Here is a 22,739-nt window from a genome sequence, read left to right as displayed (position 1 = left end):
GCCGTTGTTGTTGTTAGAAGTCAGGGCGTCTTCTGATGCTATAAGCTGCAAGCTGCATATAAGTTTTCAAGGTGTTAATCTGAAGAATGTTGCTGTTGTTGTTGTTGTTGTTGTTAGAAGTTAGGACGTCTTCTGATGCTGTAAACTGCAAGCTGCATACAAGTTTTCTAGATGCTAACAAGTCCTCAAGAAGGCTAACCGTGGGGAACAACACTGGAGAGGCCGGGAACCAGCCAGCCCTCACCAGGTTCGCGGCTGGAAGTCAGGACATCCCCTGGTATTGTAAGCTATATGTTGCTGGAAGTCCTCAAAAATGTGAGAATGATGAAAAATCACCAATGACAAATGACCAAATGATGAAATAATAATAATTACACTGTCAACTGAGGACTATCTTATATATTTTCTCAGATGTGCCTTAGAGCCAAATTTTTTGTTCCTGCCTCCCCCTCCGGGAATGGCCAGTTCCAGGAGGGTCCGCAGTTACTGATATGAGTGCTGTCCATCTGGCTGAAGGGCCAATTTATCCAGATAAATAATATCTACTGTTCTTGCTTGGGACCATCAGCCCAAGGTCTTCCAAAGCCTGGCAATGTGTCTGTCACGTTGTCCTGATATAACGTAGCTACGTCTTCACTTCACCTGCTGATGTGGGCGAAACAGACAGAACAAAGAGGGAATTCTCTCAACCCCTGATTAAGAATTTCTTTAAATAAGCTAACCATCACCTCAAAACAAAGACAGACAAGCAACCTCCTCCCGTATCTCCCCTGCTCAGGAGAATGAGACCCAGAAAGTAACCTCAGCTCACATCTCCCTGCTCAGGAGAAGGAGACCAAAGAGGGAATTTACTTAACCCCTGATCACAGCATAGAAATCACCTCACATGCAGGAGCAGATAAAAGCTAATAGACAAAAGCTCACATCAACCAACGAAGGCAAATTTTCCTCAACATCTACCCTACAGGGGCTCATCCATTCAGTTTAAGGCCTTATTAGAACAAATTGAGGAAAAGAAAATTCTGCCAGCAGACAGCCTTGGACTCAAACTGCAACTGTTCCCTGAGTCTCTAAAATGGTAACCAACCCCATTAGGTTGTGTACTCACCAAGCCTCCACAATCCTGTGAGCCAGTGCCTCAAACTAAATCTCTCAATAGATTAGATAGATAGATAGATAGATAGATAGATAGATAGATAGATAGATAGATGATAGATAGATAACCAGATAGATAGAAAGAAATAGAACATACACACATACACACACACACACACACACACCCTAATACACACACGCACCCTGTTGGCGCTATTTCTCTGGAGAATCCTGACTGATACACCTTGAGTTTTTCAGATTACATTGCACGTGCAGCTGTCTGCATAGAGCTGAGTTAGCCTTTATAGTCAAATTTAGGTAACTGCTGAGAATCTCTGAAGCCTCAAATGTATACCTGTTACCTGCTGCTTACTGAATAAAAAATCCCTGAGTGACCCCAGTGCTTTAAGCCTTTTGTGGCTGCTGAGAAAAAGAATGTTGTTTCTTCAAGTGTGTAACTCCCTCTTTTCAAGTGGACCACCAACCACCAAGTGACATCCCCGCTAATGCAAGGCGTACCAATCAAATTATTGGAAGGACAGACCATTTAGTATTTTAAAAATCATAATAAGGAGTACTCTCTGACATACATTAATAAGAAATCAGCATTGTTATTATAAAGGAAAATTATTATTATAAAGAAAAATTATTTCTGTTCCATGTGATATGAGTCAATTTAGTGCTATATGGATAAGTCATTTTTCAATCCAAGGAAATTTCTCTTCCTGTGGCTTTTGTCACTTTGGTACTCTTTCCTGTAGCATAGCAGAAAACTAGGACTCAGGAATGATATCCCTGATTCTGCCATGGGACCGGGCTGTGTAACTGTGGAGAAGTCATCTAACCTTTCTGGGCCTATTTCCTTACCAGTAAAAAAGAAAGAGCTAGACCATATCATCCCTGAGGTCAGTTCCAGCCCCAGTGTTGTAGAATTTTTACCTGTAAACTTGAATACATTGTTTAATCCCTTGAGTCTCTGGGCTAGGGTTCATGGGCTAAAGCCCCAAAAAGTGGAAATGTGACATAAATTGTGACTCAATTAACTGCCTGGAGAAAACTGAGGCTTCTTCCTCCCAGTACCTTATTCAGGACTTACCCTTATCAGATTTTTAAAGGAATCAAAGAGCCTCAAAATCTTGCCTTTTGAAATATCAGACACCTGGGTAATTTGGGCCCAACCAGGAGAGAGAAACCTCACAGCAATTTAAGCAGGAGACATTGAACAAACAGAAGGGTTAACTATGAGAAAAGAGTAACCATAACATATAAGGAGACTCTATATGATATCCTAGAGCAGAAGGAGAATAGCCAAGGACAAACTGGGAAGACATTATAATCTCACTGGAGAAGGTATGTTCAGCCCAGCAGGAAGCATAGATGTGCACTGGTTTGGCAAGGCTAGAGCTGGTCTGGAGTTGCTGGGCAAGCAAAAGACCACACACCCCAGAGTTCTGGTGGGGAGTCGGTGATCAGGCAGGTGGCATCGGCGTGTGGTGGGATCTGATGTCAGTGGGAACAGGAGGTCTTCAGGCCACACGGGGCCTGCAGAGTAAATGACCGATCTGTGTGGACACCCTGGCCATAGGCAGGCTGTATGCGGGCTATAGGGGTCTTTGACTTTTGTGATAAGAGGGCTGTGGAAAGGGTTTGCCAGGCCACGACTGCAAGGTGCTAGAGGCTCACATGCTGGGCCTGTCGCTGGGGCCGTCTCTCCTGGGTGTCATCACACACTGCCAACCCCGAGCCCACGCCAGAGACAGGAGTGCGTCTGCCTCCTGCAGGGAACCTTCAGTGCTCTTTCCTGAGGAAGCTACCTTCACGCTCACTTAGAAACGCGGAAACAAATTGTCTCCTATTCTCACAGTGCATTTACAATAGAGAGATAATACAATGATAAGTGACACAACTTCTGTCAAGCTTAAATGTCATCAGTCTGTGTCCTACTATTCCTTCTGGGATCTTCTCTAAATAATTCTTCCCTCTCTGGACCTTAGTGCCATCAAGTGACTCTTGGATAATTATCAGCTTCCCCTCCTTGTCTGGGGTACCTGGTCTGTTCAGGGGACTCTTAAATCAACAGTTCCTAAATGCTCTTATGGACTCCTGGGGTCTCTGAGACCCTTTCAAGGGTTCTGGGAGGTCACAACTATTTTCAAGGTAATATCATTTCTCTCTGGGATTGACACTTCATGGGTAAACCTACTGGTGTTTTAGCACAAATCAAGGCAGTGGTATAAAGGTACTGGAAGTCACGCACGGGCAGAAAAGGAAGAGCCAGTGTCATTTATAAATGTCCCTAATGGAGCAGTGAAAAGTATATAATGCAATTAAATCTCAACTCTCGAGTCTCTTAAACATTCTGGCTGATGAAATAGGAAATGCACATAAAGCTCTTTCGCTAAATCCCGAAGTACAGTAGTTGTTTAAGGAAAAGCACATGTGTGCTTGAGTTGTGAGCTGAGCCCGCCTCTTCCTTCACAGACACTGACACGGTTTTACTTGAAAAAGAAACTGGCAGACGAAACTATGGGTTTTCAGACTTGGTATCTGACAGATATTCCCTGCAAGATCAGTGAAATGAGGTTGTCATTTCAAGGATAACAACTGATTTATTGCCCACGATAAAATACAAGCTTTAAGAGAAAGTGAGAATCTTGGAAAACACGTATCTGCCACCGTGAGCGTGGCAGCTTCTCTTTTCACTTAAACTTTTCTGCTGAGCGTGGTGGTGATTTTACTGAATGAGATACTTTGATGCTGCCCAATGAAATGGATCCGCATTTGGAAGCTCTGCATACCTCAGTGAAACACTATTTTCCAATGACAAATTTGTGATGCTACAAAATCATTCAGGGGCAAAAAAAAAGGCCCATTCAAAGTGCGTGATAGATGAACGGGTTTTCATGGACCTGAAGAACTTCATTGATAGAGTTTCAAATTCTACCTATCCAGTAACCTTTAAGAAACATGTTGAGATTTGGTGTGGTATTAAAGAAAAATACCCACAATTATTTGAAAAGGATATTAAATTACTCCTCCCTTTGCCAGCTGTGTCTCTGTGTAAGGCCAGAATTTCTTCATCTGCTTTAACCCACTTACTCACTAAATCACTAAATTTCCCTTAAAAAAATAAATATATATATATATATATATATATATATATATATATATATTTCCATTATATTAAAATATGTCATTTATGTTAACATGTAATGTGTTTATTATTATAATAATATTTAAATAAGTAAAGATTTAAATTATTTTCAGCTTTAATTTGTAATATAGTAAATATCGATAGCTATGAGTATAACCCACATACACAAAAGCTCTTTAGGATTCTCAACAATCTTTAAAGGCATATAAGGAATCTGAGATGGAAATGTTTGAGAACGGGTATCTAAGTAAATCTCCATTAGCCACTTGAATTCACAGAATTGCAGGAAGTTATAAGTGCAGTGATTGAGGCCACGAGAGGGAGGTGACTGACTTACTCAAAGTCACACGCGAATTAGAGGCAGAGACGGGTCTCGTACCATGAGCTCCTGCCTTTTCCTCAGGACACTCTTCAGAGTGCCAACATCAGAATGCGGAGATACTCAAGCCACAACAAGGGAATGATATCACCTTCCCCTCAACAGGCACTGGGTGTCAACTAAATTTCAGGCGCTGTGCTTGTTGCAGCTGAAGGCAAAGTAAATAAAACATGGCCCATGTTTTGGGGGTAGACAAGCTCATTATGTAGAGGGAGAGGCTACGTGAAACACAGTATCTTATAGCCTATGACTTACCCAGCATATAACATATAATATATAATCATATGACCTATCTAATTACATTACGCTATTATTATTATCACATATAACATTATACACTGTATACTATTTTGTTTGATTTTAACTTACAGTGTATGGTACAGTATAACATAGTACATAATATAGTATGACATAGTGTAACTTATAGTAAGTACATGTACTATATACAGGGAATAGGAAGCACTTGAGGGTAGTAGCTGGCTGGCAATTGTGAGCATGCCCACTGTGCCATGGCAAAGCAGAGCTGTGAACTTGGGAACTTTGCTATTAGCTGTACGTCATTCTCCTTTTGACACTTCCCTGCTTGCATTAGTTTCCTAGGGCTGCCATAACAAATCACCATAAACTGGGTGTCTTATCCCAGTTATGGAGGCTGGAAATTTGAAATTAAAGTGTCAGCAGGGCCATACTCTCTCCAAAATCTCCTCTAGCTTCTGCTATTTGCCAGCAATCTTGTGTTCCTTGGTTTGTAGATGTATCACTCCAATCACTGCCTCTGTCTTCATGTGACTTTCTCCCTTGTTGTCTGTGTCCAAATTTCTGCCTTCTTTTAAGGACACCCGTCATATGTAGGGCCCACCCTAATTCAATGCAACTTCATTTTAACTTGATTTTCTCTGCAAAGACCCTATTTCCAAATAAGGTCCCACACACAGATTCTAGGTGGGCATGAAGTTGAAGGGTACATTATTCAACCTCGTATACCACTTTTTTGGCTGTCTGCAGCCCCCATTACTCAGAGCCTCTTTGGACCAACGTTCATTTGGATTTTCCTTCACACTTTTCAGTGCCTGGGGTCAAATTGATCCCCTCCTACTTCTTCTTGGTTGATGTTTCAAGGGGTTGTCACAGGCTTATTACATATAACCCATAAGTTGAACAAATGGTTTATCCAGCCCACAGGATTGGTGAATTGTGAAGGAGGAAAAGAAGAAGCTGAGCAACTCAATAGTAAAAAAACTAATAACCCAGTTAAAAATGGGCTAAGGACTTGAACAGACATTTCTCCAAAGATGACACAAATGTCCAACAGGTATATGACAAAATGCTCAGCATCACTAATTATCAGAGAAATGCAAATCAAAACCATAATGAAAAATCACCTCACACCTGTCAGGACTGTCATTATCAAAAAAGCGAATGACAGCAAGCATTGTTGAGGAAGTATAGGAATTGGAGCCCTGCCTGCTGTTGGTGGGAATACAAATTGGTGGAGCCACTGTGGAAAACGGTCCATCAGTCTCACTTCTGGGTATTTATCCAAAACAATTGAAATCAGGATCTTGAATAGATGTCAGCACTCCCACGTGCCCTGCAGCACTATGCACAATAGCCAAGATGTGGAAACAGCCTAAATGCCCACTGATGGATGAATGGATAAAGAAAATGAGGTCTATACACACAGTAGAATACCACTGAACCTTAAAAAAAAAAGGGGGGGGGAATTCTGAAATATATGAAACATGGATGAACCTCGAGGACATTAGCCAAGTGAAATAAGTCAGTTACAGAAAGACAACTGCTGCATGATTCCATTTATATGAAGTTCCTAAGAGAATCGAGGTCATAGACTCAAAGAGTGGAATGGTGGCTGCTGGGGTGGGGGAGGGGGGAATAGGAAGTTACTAATCAATGGACATACAGTTTCAATTAGAAACTTAGGGCAAGATATATAAGCTCTGGAGATCTGCTCTACCACACTGTACCTCTAGTCAACAAAAAACGTACTCTACACTTAAACATTTGTTCAGAGGGTAGAGCCCATGTTAAATGATCTAACCGCAATAAAAGGAAAGGAAAAAAAGAGGAAGCTGAAAGACCGCTGCAAAGACAATTAAGGGAAGTGACAAGATTCTCATGTATTATTTCTATCGGTGCTTTGGCAATTCTTGCTTACTGGGCCTGGAATCATAATTCACGACAATAATGGAAGTGTGGGGAGCCAGGAAAGCCACCACCTTCCACACCCCTCTCATGGCTGTATTCACATGGACTGAAAGGTAGGATGTATGCATACACTTGTAGCACCATCACCTCCCAGCTCTGTGACCTTGAATGGACATATTACTTGTCTGGGTCCTCAGGTTAGACTCTGGTAGGTCGTAGCTCTGGATCTGAAGCCCGATCCCCTGGGTTCAATCCTGGGACCCTTAGTCCAGTTATATCCCCTCAGTTTCCACATTTGTAAAAGGGTGATACTATCCCATTTCTCATAGGAATGAGTGAGTTAATAATATACACAAAGTCCCTAGAACAATGCCTGGCAATATAGACATTAATTATTATTATTCATACTGTGATTATATGCATTGCTTGTCCAGCTAATAAGAATTCCAATATTTTACTAGTTCCCCCTTCAATTTCTTTATCACCCCGCTACCACCACTACCACCAGAGGGAAAACAGATCACCATCTGTGAATATGGCTTTTGTTCTTTAATTCTCTGCTTGTCACTTACATTATAACCGACTCTGGGGAAAACGTTCTTTTGTCACGAAGTCTTAAAGGACCAAGAACCAGGTACCTGTTGAGTGAGTATTGGGGGAACTGACATCATAAACTCAAGTTAGCTCCAAGCTATTATTAAATTAATAGTTGCCTGTCTGAGTGTGGCTTTCTCGGTAACTTTAGCTCTGTGGGCAGGTGCGGCACCCACATTGTGCCCTCCCACCTTTCAGATTTTCTATAAAGGAGCCCACGGCGTCTCAGCTACTCAGGGGTGGGTCTGTTTCCAGCCCTGAGGAAAAGTGAGAACTGAATAGGGATGCGGCTCTTGGTGGAGTTAAGAGAGAGGTAAAATAACTGTAATTTCATAGCGATTACCTACAACCAACACTGTCAAAGGCTCCAGTTTTCCATTATAAACCTGAGCCTCTACTGGGAGTGATTTGCAAGACAGAAATAAGCACACAATTAGCCTCTCATGTATGAAAGAAGGCATCACTCCCTCTCTGTTTAAAGGCCACAGCGAAACAAACCTCAAGGGGGAAATAATGTGTTGAGCTTTGGGAATACATTTTTTTCCCCTCCGTTTCTTTCCCCCCCAAAAAAAAAATCTTAGTAAGCCCCCATTCCAGTATGTTGGTTGGATTGTTTGCAGCTTTGTGAGTAAGCAAGGGGGCCTCCCCTCCCAAAGCCTCCCTGTCAGTGGAGCTGGGTGCCCAGGCCACCAGATGGGTTCATGGTTTCTAGGGGAGCCAACAGCAAACTAGAGTGAGCGGGTGATTTCTCCTTGTAAGTACCATATCGGGGGACAATAAACCATTCAAGTAGAAATAAATAATACAGAAATCACTTCCCCAACCTTTCTCTGTGTTGGTGTGTTTGCTGAAAATGAATTCTTATAAAATTTATGTCTCTGCCATCCACTCAGAAGTAAAGACAGACTTGTCTTTTGGATGTTAAAAACAAAACAAAACAAAAAAAAAACACCTAAAACATGCCGTTCTGAGGAGGGTACTGAGAAGGGGAAATGTAATGAGCAGAAGTAGGCAAGTCCTTGGCAATGCTATCGGTTATTGTTATTTATGGGTGCCCACCCCACAGAAGGATAGAAACTCCTTGAGTAAATGCAGTTTTTTATCCCCTGTGCAATTTTCTCCAGTGCCTTGCACATAAATTGATAGTCAATATGTATTAGTTCTATAAAAGGATCATTTAAAATGACTGGTTTATCGACACTGAATGCCAACTACTAGGCAGAACTCAGTGGGGTATTGATTCGTCTTGAGGCTGCTGACTATGAGCTATAGGGACATAGGGTCCAAGTCTGTGGTATTTGTACTCATGGCATCCTTCCAGAGCAAGGACTGAAGGGTGGAAGAGGGTAAACTCCAGAGGACCCTATTTGGGTTAGGTCTAACCAAAGAAAAGCATTTCTGATGGTTAGAACTGTCCTCAGAATGGACTGCTTTGGAAGCTATAAATTATTGATTAATGGAGATATTCAAGCACAGACTAGATAATTACTTGGGGGTATAGCAGTTGGTCCAATATCATTGGTGATATTGAAGGTCCCTTTTTACCCTGAGATGCTAGGGTTCTATGGTTTCTGAAAGTTGTGACTGTACATCATCTCCATGCTGGAAACTCAAATTCAGTGCAGCCTCTATTTATTGAGCCCTTACCTTGTGCCAGGCACTGCCCTGACAGACGGTAGGAAGACAAGGGTGATTAGTATAGGGCAACTGTCCTTTGAAGTTAGGCTGGGACATGGTTTTAGTCGTTCGCTTCAGACCATTGTGTGGGTGTTATAATCCTATGTTCCTTCCTGCTAGTATGCACGTGCAAACTCAGGACTCTGGCTCTCTTCCTTCTAGGCTGGAATCGATGGGGAAAGCATTGGCAACTGTCCCTTCTCCCAGCGTCTCTTTATGATCCTCTGGCTGAAAGGAGTCGTGTTCAATGTCACCACTGTGGATCTGAAAAGGTAAAGGACATTGTATGAATGTATGTTTAGCTGCGGGCACAGAGACCCTTCCGTGGGGGAGGGTGAAAGCCTTCCCATGGCTCCCAGCAGCCTCCCCTCATACCTCATTGGCAGACCCCGACGTACAAGAAAGGCTGCAAAACCCAGTAACTCACTTGGGGCTGAACACTTCGCTGCCCAGATAAAGAAGGTTCAATAGCAATGAAAAAGGGAATGGACATTGGATGTGGTGTTGAGAGTGTCTGTCACAGAAATGGGCATGGACCTTTTAAAATCCAGGAGTTCGCCATTGCAGTAGTTTTAGAGCCCCTGTCCTGGGAGACCCTTGTAGGACTTCAGGGGCAAGAGTCTGAGTTTCCAGGGATTTGGGATATGACCATTTCCCCTGCTCTGTTCCTATGTTTACAATTCCTTAGTGTGAGAGCTCTGCATTACAGGCAGGAGGGAGAGGTATTAGTGTTCCTTTTTTAAAGTGCAATTTTAATGCTTGTTAAAAATACCAGGCATTGTTCACTATCAGGAGCCATACTCCTTTCAGTCTTGGTTTTTGAATCCTTCCTACCGCCTATGCTTTACATGTGGAATAGCTGGGAACTTACTCCCTGCCTGTGTGTCTCCTTCCCTGGTGAGCTTAGCATGTTCTCCCAATTAACCTTTATGTAAATTATCTTATACCAAGAATCCTTCCATCTTCTAGATATTGCCACTTGCATATTCTATTATCACTTTAAAATCTGTATGTCAAAAACTGTATCTGTCATTTTTCCTTTGAGTTGGGCTCCCCTCCGGAGTTCCTTTGTTCTTCCATTTCTAAGCTCTGAAACATTTCCAGCTGCCTTCTTTTGCCACCGATGCTGTCAGTCAGTCACCAGTCCAGGGCATTTTCCCGCTGCGCTGTCTCTTACCTCCAAATTCTCTTGTCCAGTCTCACAGCCCACGCCTGGTTCAGGTCTCACTGCTGTCGGCTGGATTGTTTGTTTTTCCAACTGGACTTCATCCTTCCAGGTCCTTCCAGGCTCGCTCTCCCTCCCTCCCTCCTTCCCTCTCTCCCTCCCTCTGTCATCCATCCTTTATATTGTCATAAGGTCATTCTTCCTAAAATGATCCTTTAAGTATGTAGCTCCCCCTGCTCAGAACACCTTCGGACCCTTCTCGTTGCCTGTGGAATAACTTCATCTGCAGCCCTCCTTTGTCCTTTCCTCAGTTCTTCCCAACCTTCTCTCCCAACACTTGTCTGTGACTAATCGGCCTCTGTCAGGTTGGACTGCCTTCCGCTGCCATTGTTCCCTCCAGCCTCCAGCCTGTGGCTAGGATGTTCCCTCTGTCTCACAGAGGCCGTCCCCAGCTTCATGAATGGACAGATTGCCCCACTGCCCCATCCACCTTCAGCCCCCTCCCCTGGGAAGCTGCCCCCTCCCACCCCTCCACTCTCAGATGCATCTATCGCTCCAAACTCACCCAGCGCCTCTTGTCCATGTTGCCTGATGTCATCATTTAATATTTTACAAAGTTATGGTGTCTATAGTCCCAACACTTTATGACTGGTGAGTGCTTTCCCATTAAAAAAAAATTGCATAACATATGACCTCATGAGGGAGGTCTCACATTTTCATTTTATGCAAGGAAACTGAGATGGACACATTTAAATGACTCGCCCAAGATGCCCATCTAGAATTGGAGGGGCTGCTTCTAAAACACCCGGTTTTCTTGGTTCAAATTCCATGCTCTTCAGAACGCATCAGTTATGAAGTTTGTTTTGTCTTTTGAATGAGACCTTAAGTCCCTCAGGGAGAGGCCCGGGTCATGTTTTAAGTTTCCTTGTATCTGCCCTAGCAGCTGGTTCCTTCAGGCCCTCAGCTAATATCTGTCAAATACACGAACATGCATCTGCTCTGAAATTATTGTCTGTGACAACAAGAGCAGGCAACTTGCGTACCGTTTGAAAGAGTAGTTTCCTTCAATGGAGAAGGGGAGGTCTTTGGGTCAATATGTGGACTTGCATGTTGCTGGAGCTCAGACTAGGAGAGGGAGCCAGCCCAGCATTCCTCTGATGCTTACACTGCTCTGTCACTACCTGTTATCACATCCCATCCTGCCAAACACCTCGTGTGGTAGCACAGCCAAGTATCACTACTTCAGTTTTATAAATGAGGAAACGTTCTTCCTGAAGAAGAGAAAAATATATATTAAAGAGTTAAAGAATATTTGTTTACGATGAACTTTAACAGTTTCTGAGAAAACTGATTTCTTATCCCGGCACCGCCATTTATAGGCTGAGTGACCTTGAACATGTTACTTCACTTTTCTGAGCCTCAGTTTCCTCCTCTGTACAATGTAGTACCTTGTTGGTAGGGTTATCGTGAGGGGTTAGCGAGCAGGCCGTGCAAGGCATTTGCATGCAGTACTGGGCCTGGCTCACAGCTGGAGTGCCATCCATGTTGGCTATTCTCAGCATCATTCCTGCCCTCAAGGAGCTAGCAATCGGTCAGGGAAGGAGGACTGATACACATGAAATTATCCATAAATTCGACTTGGGGATATATAGTTAAATGCTAAGTACATTGTTTCAACCATAATTGCTGAAGAGGATCAACAAAGAGGGAGGGCCACGACGGACCAGCCTCCCCCGGCAGCGTCCAGTGAAGCTTCGGCAGCCGTGGGCAGTACTTCCTAAGGGGGCCAGACTCCAGGGGCGTCTGTTCTCTCAGACCACAGAAAAAAATAATCATTTCTGTCTCTTTAAGCCACCGAGAGGTAATTGCTGAAAAATAAAATCAGTATAGATTTCCCCTCTCAAGCATTGCTGCCTTGTGTCAGCTCTAAGAAATGGGAAAAGGTAAAAGAATGTTCTTTCACTGTCTGAAAGGAGGGACACACACAAAGTAAACAAAAGGGACTAAGTCAATTAGATTTTTAAAATACTTTCAGTCTCAATTGTCTAAGGAGTTCCAAGTGCCCCAGAATGCTGCTGGACATTGTGTGTGTTGGAGGGAATGACACGGGTGTACCACCGTAATTGAAATTCTTCTCTTCCCCTCCCACACGGATTACTCCAGGAATTTGTTTCATTACAGACTCCTCCTGTGGTTTGCTTTTTTTCAGCTCCTCCATCGAGTGTTTGCCTCTCCTGACTCCCACCAGAAGTGTTGCATTCTGAGAGAGAGAGAGAGAGAGAGAGAGAGAGAGCATTTGGGGTGAATCTGATGGCCCAGCCCTGCTCATAAGTCTCCACCATTATTCCTCCTCTTCCTCACTCTTTTCTCAGTGTGACCCTCTCCCTCCCTGTTTCCCTCAACCTGCCCACCCTTCTTCCCCTCACTTGGCTCCATCTTTACTCGTGCATTCTGACCTGCTAGCGGGAGCATGAGCAGGTCCCATGTCAAACACAAGGTCTCTTTCCTTCCTGCTGTACCTACGATTAACAACACAGAATATATCCCTTAGTGTACAAGTACCGTGATGGAATTCAATAATAGGCAGAGTTTGGAACTCTGTGTAGTGCATTTTTGTTCAGCTAATGGGTGAAGGAACTTTTGAAAGCAAAGTCCAATCTCTATTCTCGGTATTGAAAAGTTGGCACGAATTTCGTCCCCTGTCATTACTCTCCTTTTTTTTTAATGGTACTTAACTCTTTCTTCTTGAGTTGCTCCTCTCTTGCGGGCTTCCCCTAGAAGGACATCCTGTGTCTCACCACATCCCTTCAGAACCTCCTCCAACCTCCCCTCCCCTACACACCACACTGTAAGTCTGGTTTTGCTGACAGGCACGTTGGACAGCTTGGGAGTCTAATTTACAGTAAGTCCCAGGTTCACCTGAATGTGAAGTGCCCTGGTGTAAGCTACCATCTGAATCTTGCTCTCTTTACAGGAAGCCAGCAGACCTACACAACCTAGCCCCTGGCACCCACCCGCCCTTCCTGACCTTCAACGGGGAGGTGAAGACGGATGTCAACAAGATCGAGGAGTTCCTGGAGGAGACGTTGACCCCTCAAAAGTAATGAGCTGCTTATTTCCAGAGATAACACGTCAGGGAGGGGCCCATGTTGGAACTGAAAAAGCACAGTGTTAACTTTGAGGAGGCAGCTCTGCAAAGGAGCCTTGTTGCTTCAGAGCGTAAGACCCTCTTTTCAAAGAGAGAGTCTGGGACGTCCCTCCCTATCCCCAAAGGGCTGACAATCTCCAAACTGCATCCCTAAGTCTAACTCCAAGAGCAGGTATTCCTGTCACAGGCAGCAGATCACTCCCTCCTAAGCGGACTGACTTTAGGAGCATTGGGAAGGTCGTCACCTCTCCTTGCCCCTGAAGAAGTCCTCTCTGTACTTCACTTGGCCTGGAAGACACTCAAGTGAGGCCAAAGGTGCCCTCATTTCATAACAAGAGCTGTAAGGCTGATGAAACAAAAATAAGCCAGGAGAAAGAGAACCACGTGACTTAAAACCACACCAAGGTGTGAATAAAAGTCGTGAATCTGACCAGGCCTGATCTGAGCTCATAATTAAACATGAAGAACCTGACTGAAAACAACTCCTCTTCTAAAAATGAGCACAGGGAGGGGACAGACCAGCGGGATATAGTTTCATGTCAGATAAATAAGCTGCTCCTGATGGAGACTAGGAGTCCAGAGAGGCAGATGAGTTCTAAAAGTAGCTGGAAACTAGACTTGTGCACTGTACTATATTATTGAAATCGTGGATTAAACAATCACAAAAGTTGTTTTAAAAAGTAGAGAAATAACGTCACATGCAGAGTAAGACAGGAACAGACTTGATCCTGGAGGGTAGTTATAGGAAAGTTCTAAGCAAAGGTGCTGGAGAGTCAGTTTTCAGGCTTACTTCGGGGGTTGGGGGAAGATGAGGAAGGCAGAGGATGGAAGAGCTGGAGGTAGAGAATCAATTAGAAAGAGCCAAAAGGTCCGGGCAAGACAGACAGGAGAGCTGAGGCAGTGATGGTGAAATAGGAGGACAGACTGGAGCCTAAGGCAGTGATGGTTTCATCATATTCTAAAGTGTCTATGACTCAGAGGTGAGAAGTGTTAGATGCTCCCTTCTTGCCTCCCCGTGTGCCCGCGTTACCTGCCTTGAGCTCTGCTTCCTCTAGTCTGGGTCCTTTTCTGGACTACAGTTGTGTGTGGGAAGTTTTACTAAGTGCACTCCTGCCACGTCAGTGGCCCAACAATCCACCACACCCAGGTAACAGAACCTTGGAACTGTTAAAATGCACAAATTCAGAAGGCCTTTCAAATGGGGGCCCTAGTGATGAGACCACCCACCATTCCAGAGCCCCCAGCCATGTCTCTTCGATGCCTTCATATGGATCGGACTGGGGCAGGTGCCACAGTTACCTCCCGGTAAATATCACCAAGCCAGTTCCTCAGTACCACAAAGGGAGACCCACTCTTCTTTCCATAACAAGCCACCAGCGTCTGCTGGCTTCCTACTGACTCAGAATGAAAGGTTGGGTGGCCTGAGTCTTGAGGTCCCTGGAGGAGCACAGCCTGACCTTCTTGTTCTCTAGGGGGCAGCAAAACCCCCATCACTGTTCACCAAGTGCTGGTCAGCCATGTGTTTCTCATCACACCACTGTTTGTAAAAGCTGCCAGAGAGCCAAGAAATTGTGGGAGCCTTTTTTCCCCTTAGCTTTATTTTTTAAAGGAAAAAACCACATACAAACACTCCAACAATTTTCTTTAAAAATCACATTTGGTCCCACAAAGCATTTGGTGTCAAAATGAGGAATCCAGGAAGTCTCAAGTAGTCTCTAAATGAGACTAACTTCCATCCCTTCCCTTAGACTGACCCAGTTAATGCTCAGCAAGGGAGCATTTGGATTAGTGTTGAGACATGCTGGCCCTTACCTTTCATCTCCGTGGAATGGCCAGAGTTAATAGGATTCAGAACTCAGAGTCAGAATACCTAATTCTGGCCACCTTTCTTCAGTGTTTGTTTATGATCTTGGGGAAGCCTGTCTCCCGCTCAGACACTCCTCATTTCCTCATCTCTAACATGAGGCGGGATACTGCATGGTTTCTAAGCTGCCTTTCAGCAGAAGCTCTGCAATTCCGCAAGTTTTTCAAAGTACTTTTCCAGAACTGTGTGTTATTTAAAATAATCCTAGTGAATAAATGCTGTGATAAAAATTCAGTGAGGAGTGGGTGAACTGATACAGTTTACTCATGTGGCATGTCATTTAGTCAGTCAACTAGCAGTCAATGACCCCAACCTGACTGAGAGGCAGAAACTGGGAAATGCAGAGAATCGCATGGATATTTGGTGAGCGTGAATGGTCTCTGCTCCAGGTAAGTTACTTAAAACCTCTCTAACCTTTAATTCTCACATCTATAAAATGATGACCATGATGTTGATCTCAAGGGACGATTGTAGAAGATAATACTACTTGGCCTAGTGCCTGACATAGAGTAAGCTCGTTCAATGGCAGCTTGAAGAGTTAGAAACAGAGATCAGTGCCTCTTTTGTACCTGCTCCCCATTGCAATCATAAGGACAATGGGTGAGCTTAGGTCTTAAAACCACAGATCCCAATGGGTTTCTTTTATTGAATAAACGAGACCCCATCCGCTTCCAAGGATCATTTTGTACATAGCAGAGACAGGACAAGGCAACACACAGTCGAGGATCAGAAGAGTCAGAAGCACAAAACCGCTTCTTGAGTGAGGGTTTGGTGAGATAAGGAAGCAGGGATAGTGGAGGAAGGACAAGGGGGAAGTCCTTCCACTTTTCAGCTCATTAGAAAAAGGAAGCTGCCAGGAGAGTTCCCAGAATCAGCAAGAACACTCTATGAGGACAGGAGGTGTATCTTTTTCCTCCAGTGTATACCCAACGCCAGGGAAAGGGTGTACCCCTGGCAGGCACTTACTGCATGTTTATTTAATGGCATGGGGTCTTTTGTTCAGTAACGTGGTGGTCTATGGATTGTCAATGAGAAGTCAATTGGGACTCTAAGCCAATCAGAGCACTTCCACATGCAATCATATATATATATATATATACACACACACATATGTATACATGTGTATATATGTGTGTGTATATGTGTATATATGTGATTTTATATATATGACATATGATATACATGATTTTATATATGATATATGATACATATCACATATGATATATGTATATTTTGATACTATATATTTAAAAATTTTCTTTGATGAGAGGGCAACTGTTTTACTTCCCAAAATAAAGGTTTGGTGCATGTCTAAGATGAATGCATTTGAAATAATATCTTAAAAACAGAGTGGAGAGAAATTTTCATTAGTTACAGCAGAGTTTGGCAAACTTTTCTTTAAAGAGTCGGATAGTATGTTTGTCTTTGTGGGCCGTGGAGTCTCTGTCACAACTCCACTTTTGTAGAGTGAAAGCAACCATAGATAATATGTAAATGAATGGACATGGCTGTGTTCCAATAACATTTTATTTATGAATGCTGAAATTTAAATTTCATGTTATTTTCACACATCGCAAGGTAATGTCCCTCTTTAGATTTTGTTCCAATCATTTAAAAGTATAAAAACTGTTCTTAGCTCCTGGGAAGTACATAAACAGATGTCAGGCTGAATTTGGCCCAAGGCCCTAGATTGATAACCTCTGAGTTACAGAAATTCATCATTTCCTTGACCGTCACCAGACCACATCACAGTGTTACTTCAAAGATTATTTCTATGACTGAAATTCTATTTGTTAGCCTTTTGGAGAAAGAGAATGTACTCTGTAGCCCACGTATTGCATATTTAAAATATAGTGTAAATATGGACCTAAAATAAATGCACTTAACGTCCTGTACAGTAACCTTCCCAAATCCAGTTACCAAAACCTTTGAAATTAATATTTGAAGACCTGCTTCCCACAAGGACGAACTTCAAATGGGACATTATGCTACACAGTAAAGTGCTTAGAAAACAGGAGGGTACCACCATGGTTTCCCAAACAGTCAGCCCTTCGTCATCCGTCTTGGATTTGGTACCACCTCCTCATGTTTGGCCCACGGTGACCATGAAGAAATGGTCAGATTACTGGAAGTCTGTTCAAAAGATGGCATAAAGCAAAACAAAAACAAACAAAGAAACAAAAAACCGACAAAGCCAAATAAAAATGCGTTTTCTGGGCCCTTTTCTCTTTACATTGCTGCCTTCTCAAACAAAAATAAAGAACACTTGCTTTATATATTAATAATAATTTAAGGCAATCCGTTCTACGAGCATGCCAGATTCTTTGTGAGAAGGCCAAAACAGGGAAGGGTGATCCTAAATTCCCAGCTCTTGGAAGATGACCCAGCATCTTGCAGGCAACCCTGCTTTGTGTCCCCAGTCAGAGCAGGTGAATTTGATAATTCCTAGTACACTCAGGACGACATGTGTGCAGAAGCTGTGCGGGACATCCCCCCTGCTGCTGGATGGAGAGAGTTTATCCATGGTGCTCAGCCAATCTCCAGCAAGGGTTTGGGAGCTTTGAGGGTAAAACAACAGAGTCGGCGAGAGGCCACACAACGTGAAACTTAAGAGCGGAGCTTCAAAGTGAAACTGCCTGTTGGAATTCTGGCGCTGCTCCCTAGTCATGTGACTTTAGACAAACCGCTTAACTTCCCTATGCCTCATTTTCTCGTGTGGAAAATGAGGCTAATAACAGTCGACCAACAGAATTGGGAGGAATAAATGATGAGTACAGAGGGGTTAGAAGAGTGCCTGGAACACCCTACTGAATGGTAAGCATTCAATACCAGTCAGCCGTTGCTGCTCTCGGAGACGTGGTGTGATGGGGTGGGAAGAACACGGCTCCAGTGGCAGGAAAAGGGGTTCTCGTGGTCCCCCCACTATTTATTATCCATGGGCTCTTAAGTAGTCCTTTAACTTCTCTGGTCCGCAGTTGCTTTCCCTGTAAAACGAGGGCGATAATGTCTACCGTACCTGCCTGATCGCAGAGGGCTGGACCCAGTAACCTTCTGAGGCCTCGTCCGATGGCAATCTGAAATTAAACAGCCACCTGACGTGGCCCAAGAGTGGAGAGTCCTAGCTAATGGGCCAGTTGAGGAGCAAAAAAAATGAAAGCACAACAAATAAGTGTTAAAGGCTTTTTGGTTCAAATTATTTAAAACATTACATAAGAAAAAAAGCATTTTGCTTTTTAAGCATAAAGCAACCAAACAGCTCACAGTTGACAGCCATTCACCCTGAGATCACAAAGGTCCACATAATTGATAGTAATGGTAACCAAGCAGGGGTTCTCCATCTCCTCCCACCCCTGCCTGACCACACCCATACACTGTTTATGAAATAATATTTTTTTTTAAATTAGAAATGCTCATTTGGAGGGAGCTCATGGGGTCAAAACCATGGATTCCCACACAAGCAAATTTACCTCATTCAGGGTCAAGGACTATCATCTGAGTGCTAAGCTGTTCTAACCCCAGCTCTCCTTTTTCTATTGTGCTGGCTTCAGAATGAAAGAATGTGCAAGGGAGTGGGGCTGGGTCTGCACACAAATGAGGAGTGTGCAAAGTGTCTTTCAGAAAAGGACCATGGCTACCCTTCCTTTCGAGAAATGGTTCTGAGCTCAGTGCCTAGTATCTCTTTGCTCCACGAATTAGCTCCATGCAGCCAGGATACAAGCACAGACCTGGCAGCGGGTAGTTATTTTAATATGGGTTGGGGAAATGTCACGTGATCCAGAGGCAAGCCTGTTCAGAATTTTGGTTAGGGTCTTTTCGTTGGATCATCACTGTTGGTGGTCCCAGGAAGGGGACACATCCTGGGCCCTCTGAATTGTGTCCTGGTTCCCTGTCCACAGACTGGGTCCCCCAGGTAGCTCTCCTCACCTCACTGGCTTCTGTTTTCCTCTATCAGTGAACAAGGGCTGAGAGCTCACCTCCTTCTCTATAAGACGGGGTGTAAAAACCCCAAAAGATGTGTAGATCCAGCTTGAAACAGGAGAGCTGCTTGTCGTGATGGGAATAGGCTCTCCTTTAAAGAAACCCCAAGTTCTTGCAGCTCTCACACCGCGTTGTCCATTCCAGGTACCCCAGACTGGCTGCGAAACACCGGGAATCTAACACAGCCGGCATTGATATCTTCTCCAAGTTCTCCGCCTACATCAAAAATACGAAGCAGCAAAACAATGCTGGTGAGTGACTCCCTGCCACCAAGAGCCCCCAGAAGTGCTGTCCCCTGTCCAGGGCATGCCAGGTACTGAGGGCAGAGAAACACCTGGAAGCAATGCGGCTTGTTATTCGCCCACCCACATCCCCCTTGGCTCCATTTTGGCTGTGCAGGAGCAAAGGACAACAGGCCTTCTCGCTGAATTGGAGGGTGGGATGCGGTGTGTGTTCTGAGCCTGCTTCAGTGCACAACATACTGCCCTGCACAAGAGGGTCCCAGCTGTGTGTACTACAGTTCATTTGTCCCCAGTTCTCAACCCTGCCCATGTTCTCAGGAACTCCTGATTGGAACAATACATTCCAGCTTCCTCCTGGTCCCTGACAGACTTCTCAGGGGGTCATCCAGAGGTCATGGTAGGACAGTGCAGTCACCAAGGTGATGAATGCTGAGGGTGGAACCCGAACCTCTGTGTTCTCCCTACTACAAGTACAGAGGGTGCTGGGGAAGCCACTTCTCAAAGCCTGGTTCTTCCTCTGCCTGGCTTTGGCTACAGAGCTCAGGTCTTGGTTCTCTTGTGGCATCTTCTCAGAGGGCTTTAAGTGCCTCGTTTAAGCTCATAGCACTTTTAGTCCCACATTTGGCATCGTCCTCTAAGAATTAGCTACAGAGATTTGAGTGGAACCACCACACTGAGCGTGTACAACACTTGAAGAGCTGTTAGGCCCTAGTGAAAAAAAGGAAGAAGGACAAGAAAGTTTGCTTGCCCTCTAAGTGGGAGAATGAGACAGCCGTACAGGGAGCCTGGAGCCCAGCACAAAGCCAAACAGCTTAGCACCTAATGAATCTTTGTGAATGAATGAATGAATGAATGAATGAATGAATGACCCACAGATAAACATACAATGGGCCAAAATAAGATGGTATATGCTAGATGTTCCAGGATTCTGGAAGAGAAAGGCGTCTCTTCAGCCCAAGCTGATCAGGAAAGGCAGGCATGCATGAAGTGAAAGAGAAGAAATTTTGCAGGCACAGAGTCGGTGGAGTGGGAAGTAAATAATTTAGTAACAGTTACTGAGGACCTGGATTGTGCCAGGCACAGAACTAGATTCTAGAAAAAGACCCAGAAAATGACATTCCCATTCTTCGAGTCCTGGCTGATGCAGGAAAAAAGGTTTAAATTCACACGCACAAAATATCAAACGAGAGATAAATGATGGCTTAATCAAAGGGAGTCTGAAGACCTGATTAACTGCCATGAGAAAGGGTCAAATAGTTTCTGCTGAAGTTGTCCAGAGCAGGAAGAGGTCACCTTCAGGGCCTTTGAGAAAGTTTCCTGAATGAGTTTCAGCCAGGTCATAAAGACTAAAGGGGAGTCAGCTGGCTGGAAACATAGGGTAGATGCTGTGAGGAGAGTGGGAAAAGGCCAGCGACAGAGACCAGCAGCGGTGACCAAAGCCTGCAGTGCCAGCCTGGGAGACTGGATTTTATCCTGGCAGCCATCACAGTTGTGTGCGGAGGCACTAGAAGGAAAGTGGCCTCTTAGGGACCAGAAGAAGAGGATGAGGAAAATATTGTTAAACTATCCAGTGACCTTGCTTCATTGCATTTGGATCCTGTGGTGGGTTGAGTAGGGTCCATCACAAATCCATGTCCATCCAGGACCTCAGAACGTGGCCTTAGTTGAAAATAGGGTCTTTGCAGATGTCATTAGTTAAGGGTCTCGAGATGAAATCACCCTGGATTTACTGTGGTCTCTAAATCCAATGACCAGTGTCCTTATAAGAAGAGGAGACGACACAGACATAGGGGAGACGGCTTGTGACAACAGCACAGAGATTGGAGGGATGCAACTAAGGACCCCTCGGGGCTTCCAGAAGCTGAAAGAGGCCAGATAGGCTTCTCCTCTAGAGACCGGGGAGGGAACGTGGGCCTGCTGACACTTTGATTTTGCATTTCTGGACTCTAAAACTGTGAGAGAATGGATTTCCGTTGTTTTCAGCCACCCAGTTTGTGGTACTTTGTTGTGGCAGCCCCTCATAGCCAGCAAGTGAAAGGGCCATTACTGCCACTTTCCTGGCTGGGGACTCGGAAGCAAATGAGAGGACTGGGGACATGTCCTCACCTCCCCCCAGTCCCCGTAGAGCTGGCTCTCAACTCTGATTTTCAGATTCCATATCCAGTGTCCTTTCCTCTCAGCCACAAATATCTTCCTTCGTATTTGTCAAAGCACCCTCAGAAAGTTTATCTCATCTGAGCCTTCCAGATTTTTCAAGTTATAAATGGTATTTACATATTATCCATACTTAACAGTTCTCCTATCCCCAAAACCGAAGCTACAGTTTCCACTGAATGTTGCGTATCGATTTCTTATAAACTCAGCGTGCTCCAACTTTCATTGTTTCCGCTTCTTCTGTTTCACCCTGTTTTTCTCCATGATGAGTTTTGCTCTTGTGACTCCTTCTCGTCCTAACTCATTTGCACATTTCAAAGCTCCCACGTTTCTCCTTTCCCCGAACCTATCCTCCGATCACAGACCTTGAAGCTTCTCCTCTCCTGCCTTTTAACAAGACAACACGCGTTCTTCCTTCGTTCTACCTCTAGCTCGCCCACTTCCCTCCCTTCCCCTTCCCTTTTCTTTCCCCCAACCCCATCCCCCCCCCCCCAGTTATGGTCAACAGGGTCCAAATGCTCTTAGATTCAGCAACTAGAGGCCAAGGCTATGGCAGCCTTCACAGAGCACCGCCATGGCCCCACCCCAGTCAGCCACTTCCCCACTTCCCCTTGAGACAATCCACAGCCTCTGTGCTCTGTTGGAGCTCTTTAGTGGGGGGTTGGGGGCAGCTTCTCACAGGTCTCTGCAAAGGCAACGCATTCGAACCCAGACTTCCTTTGGCATTACTTCCTGCATGACTCTCCCATTTTTCCCTTTGGATCTTTAGCTTTGCATCTATTTCTCCAATGCCCTTTCCTCAGATTATCATCCCTTTTGTGTTTTCAGTTTTTTGTTTTTGTTTTTTTCTCTTGAGCAGAGTCCTCCCTCCCTTTCCACCATCTCACCACCTAATGTCCCCCACCCCATACATACACTGGCCATCGTCATGGGCTTTTCCTGCCCTCTCAACATCAGAGCATGAAAAACCCAGCACCGTGGTTCTGCAGGTGCTTTGTCTCTCCACTCCCATGGTGGATGCAGGAACCACCATTTAAAATCTCCCTGCCGTTCCACAAAAACCTCAAAAGTCCTCAGCCCCCCACACCCAGACCCTATCCCGGGGAACCGTCCACACCTACCA

The 22,739-nt window shown here is 44.5% G+C and overlaps 1 protein-coding gene across 2 annotated transcripts in view; it reads left to right on the top strand.

The window, feature by feature from the left end:
- Positions 1–22,739, top strand: part of CLIC5 (chloride intracellular channel 5) — a 156,472-nt gene that overhangs the window by 99,475 nt on the left and 34,258 nt on the right. For both annotated transcript variants that reach the window (XM_019734725.2, XM_019734726.2), the window contains exons 2-4: positions 9,228–9,337; positions 13,205–13,330; positions 19,365–19,471. In XM_019734725.2, the coding sequence (XP_019590284.2) occupies positions 9,228–9,337; positions 13,205–13,330; positions 19,365–19,471 (343 nt within the window). The remainder of the gene's footprint in view (positions 1–9,227; positions 9,338–13,204; positions 13,331–19,364; positions 19,472–22,739) is intronic.

This window comes from Rhinolophus sinicus, linkage group LG05, assembly GCF_036562045.2.
Source record: "Rhinolophus sinicus isolate RSC01 linkage group LG05, ASM3656204v1, whole genome shotgun sequence".
NCBI lineage: Eukaryota > Metazoa > Chordata > Mammalia > Chiroptera > Rhinolophidae > Rhinolophus > Rhinolophus sinicus.
Note: the sequence above shows the minus strand (reverse complement) of the source record. Positions and strands in the feature narration are given on the sequence as shown.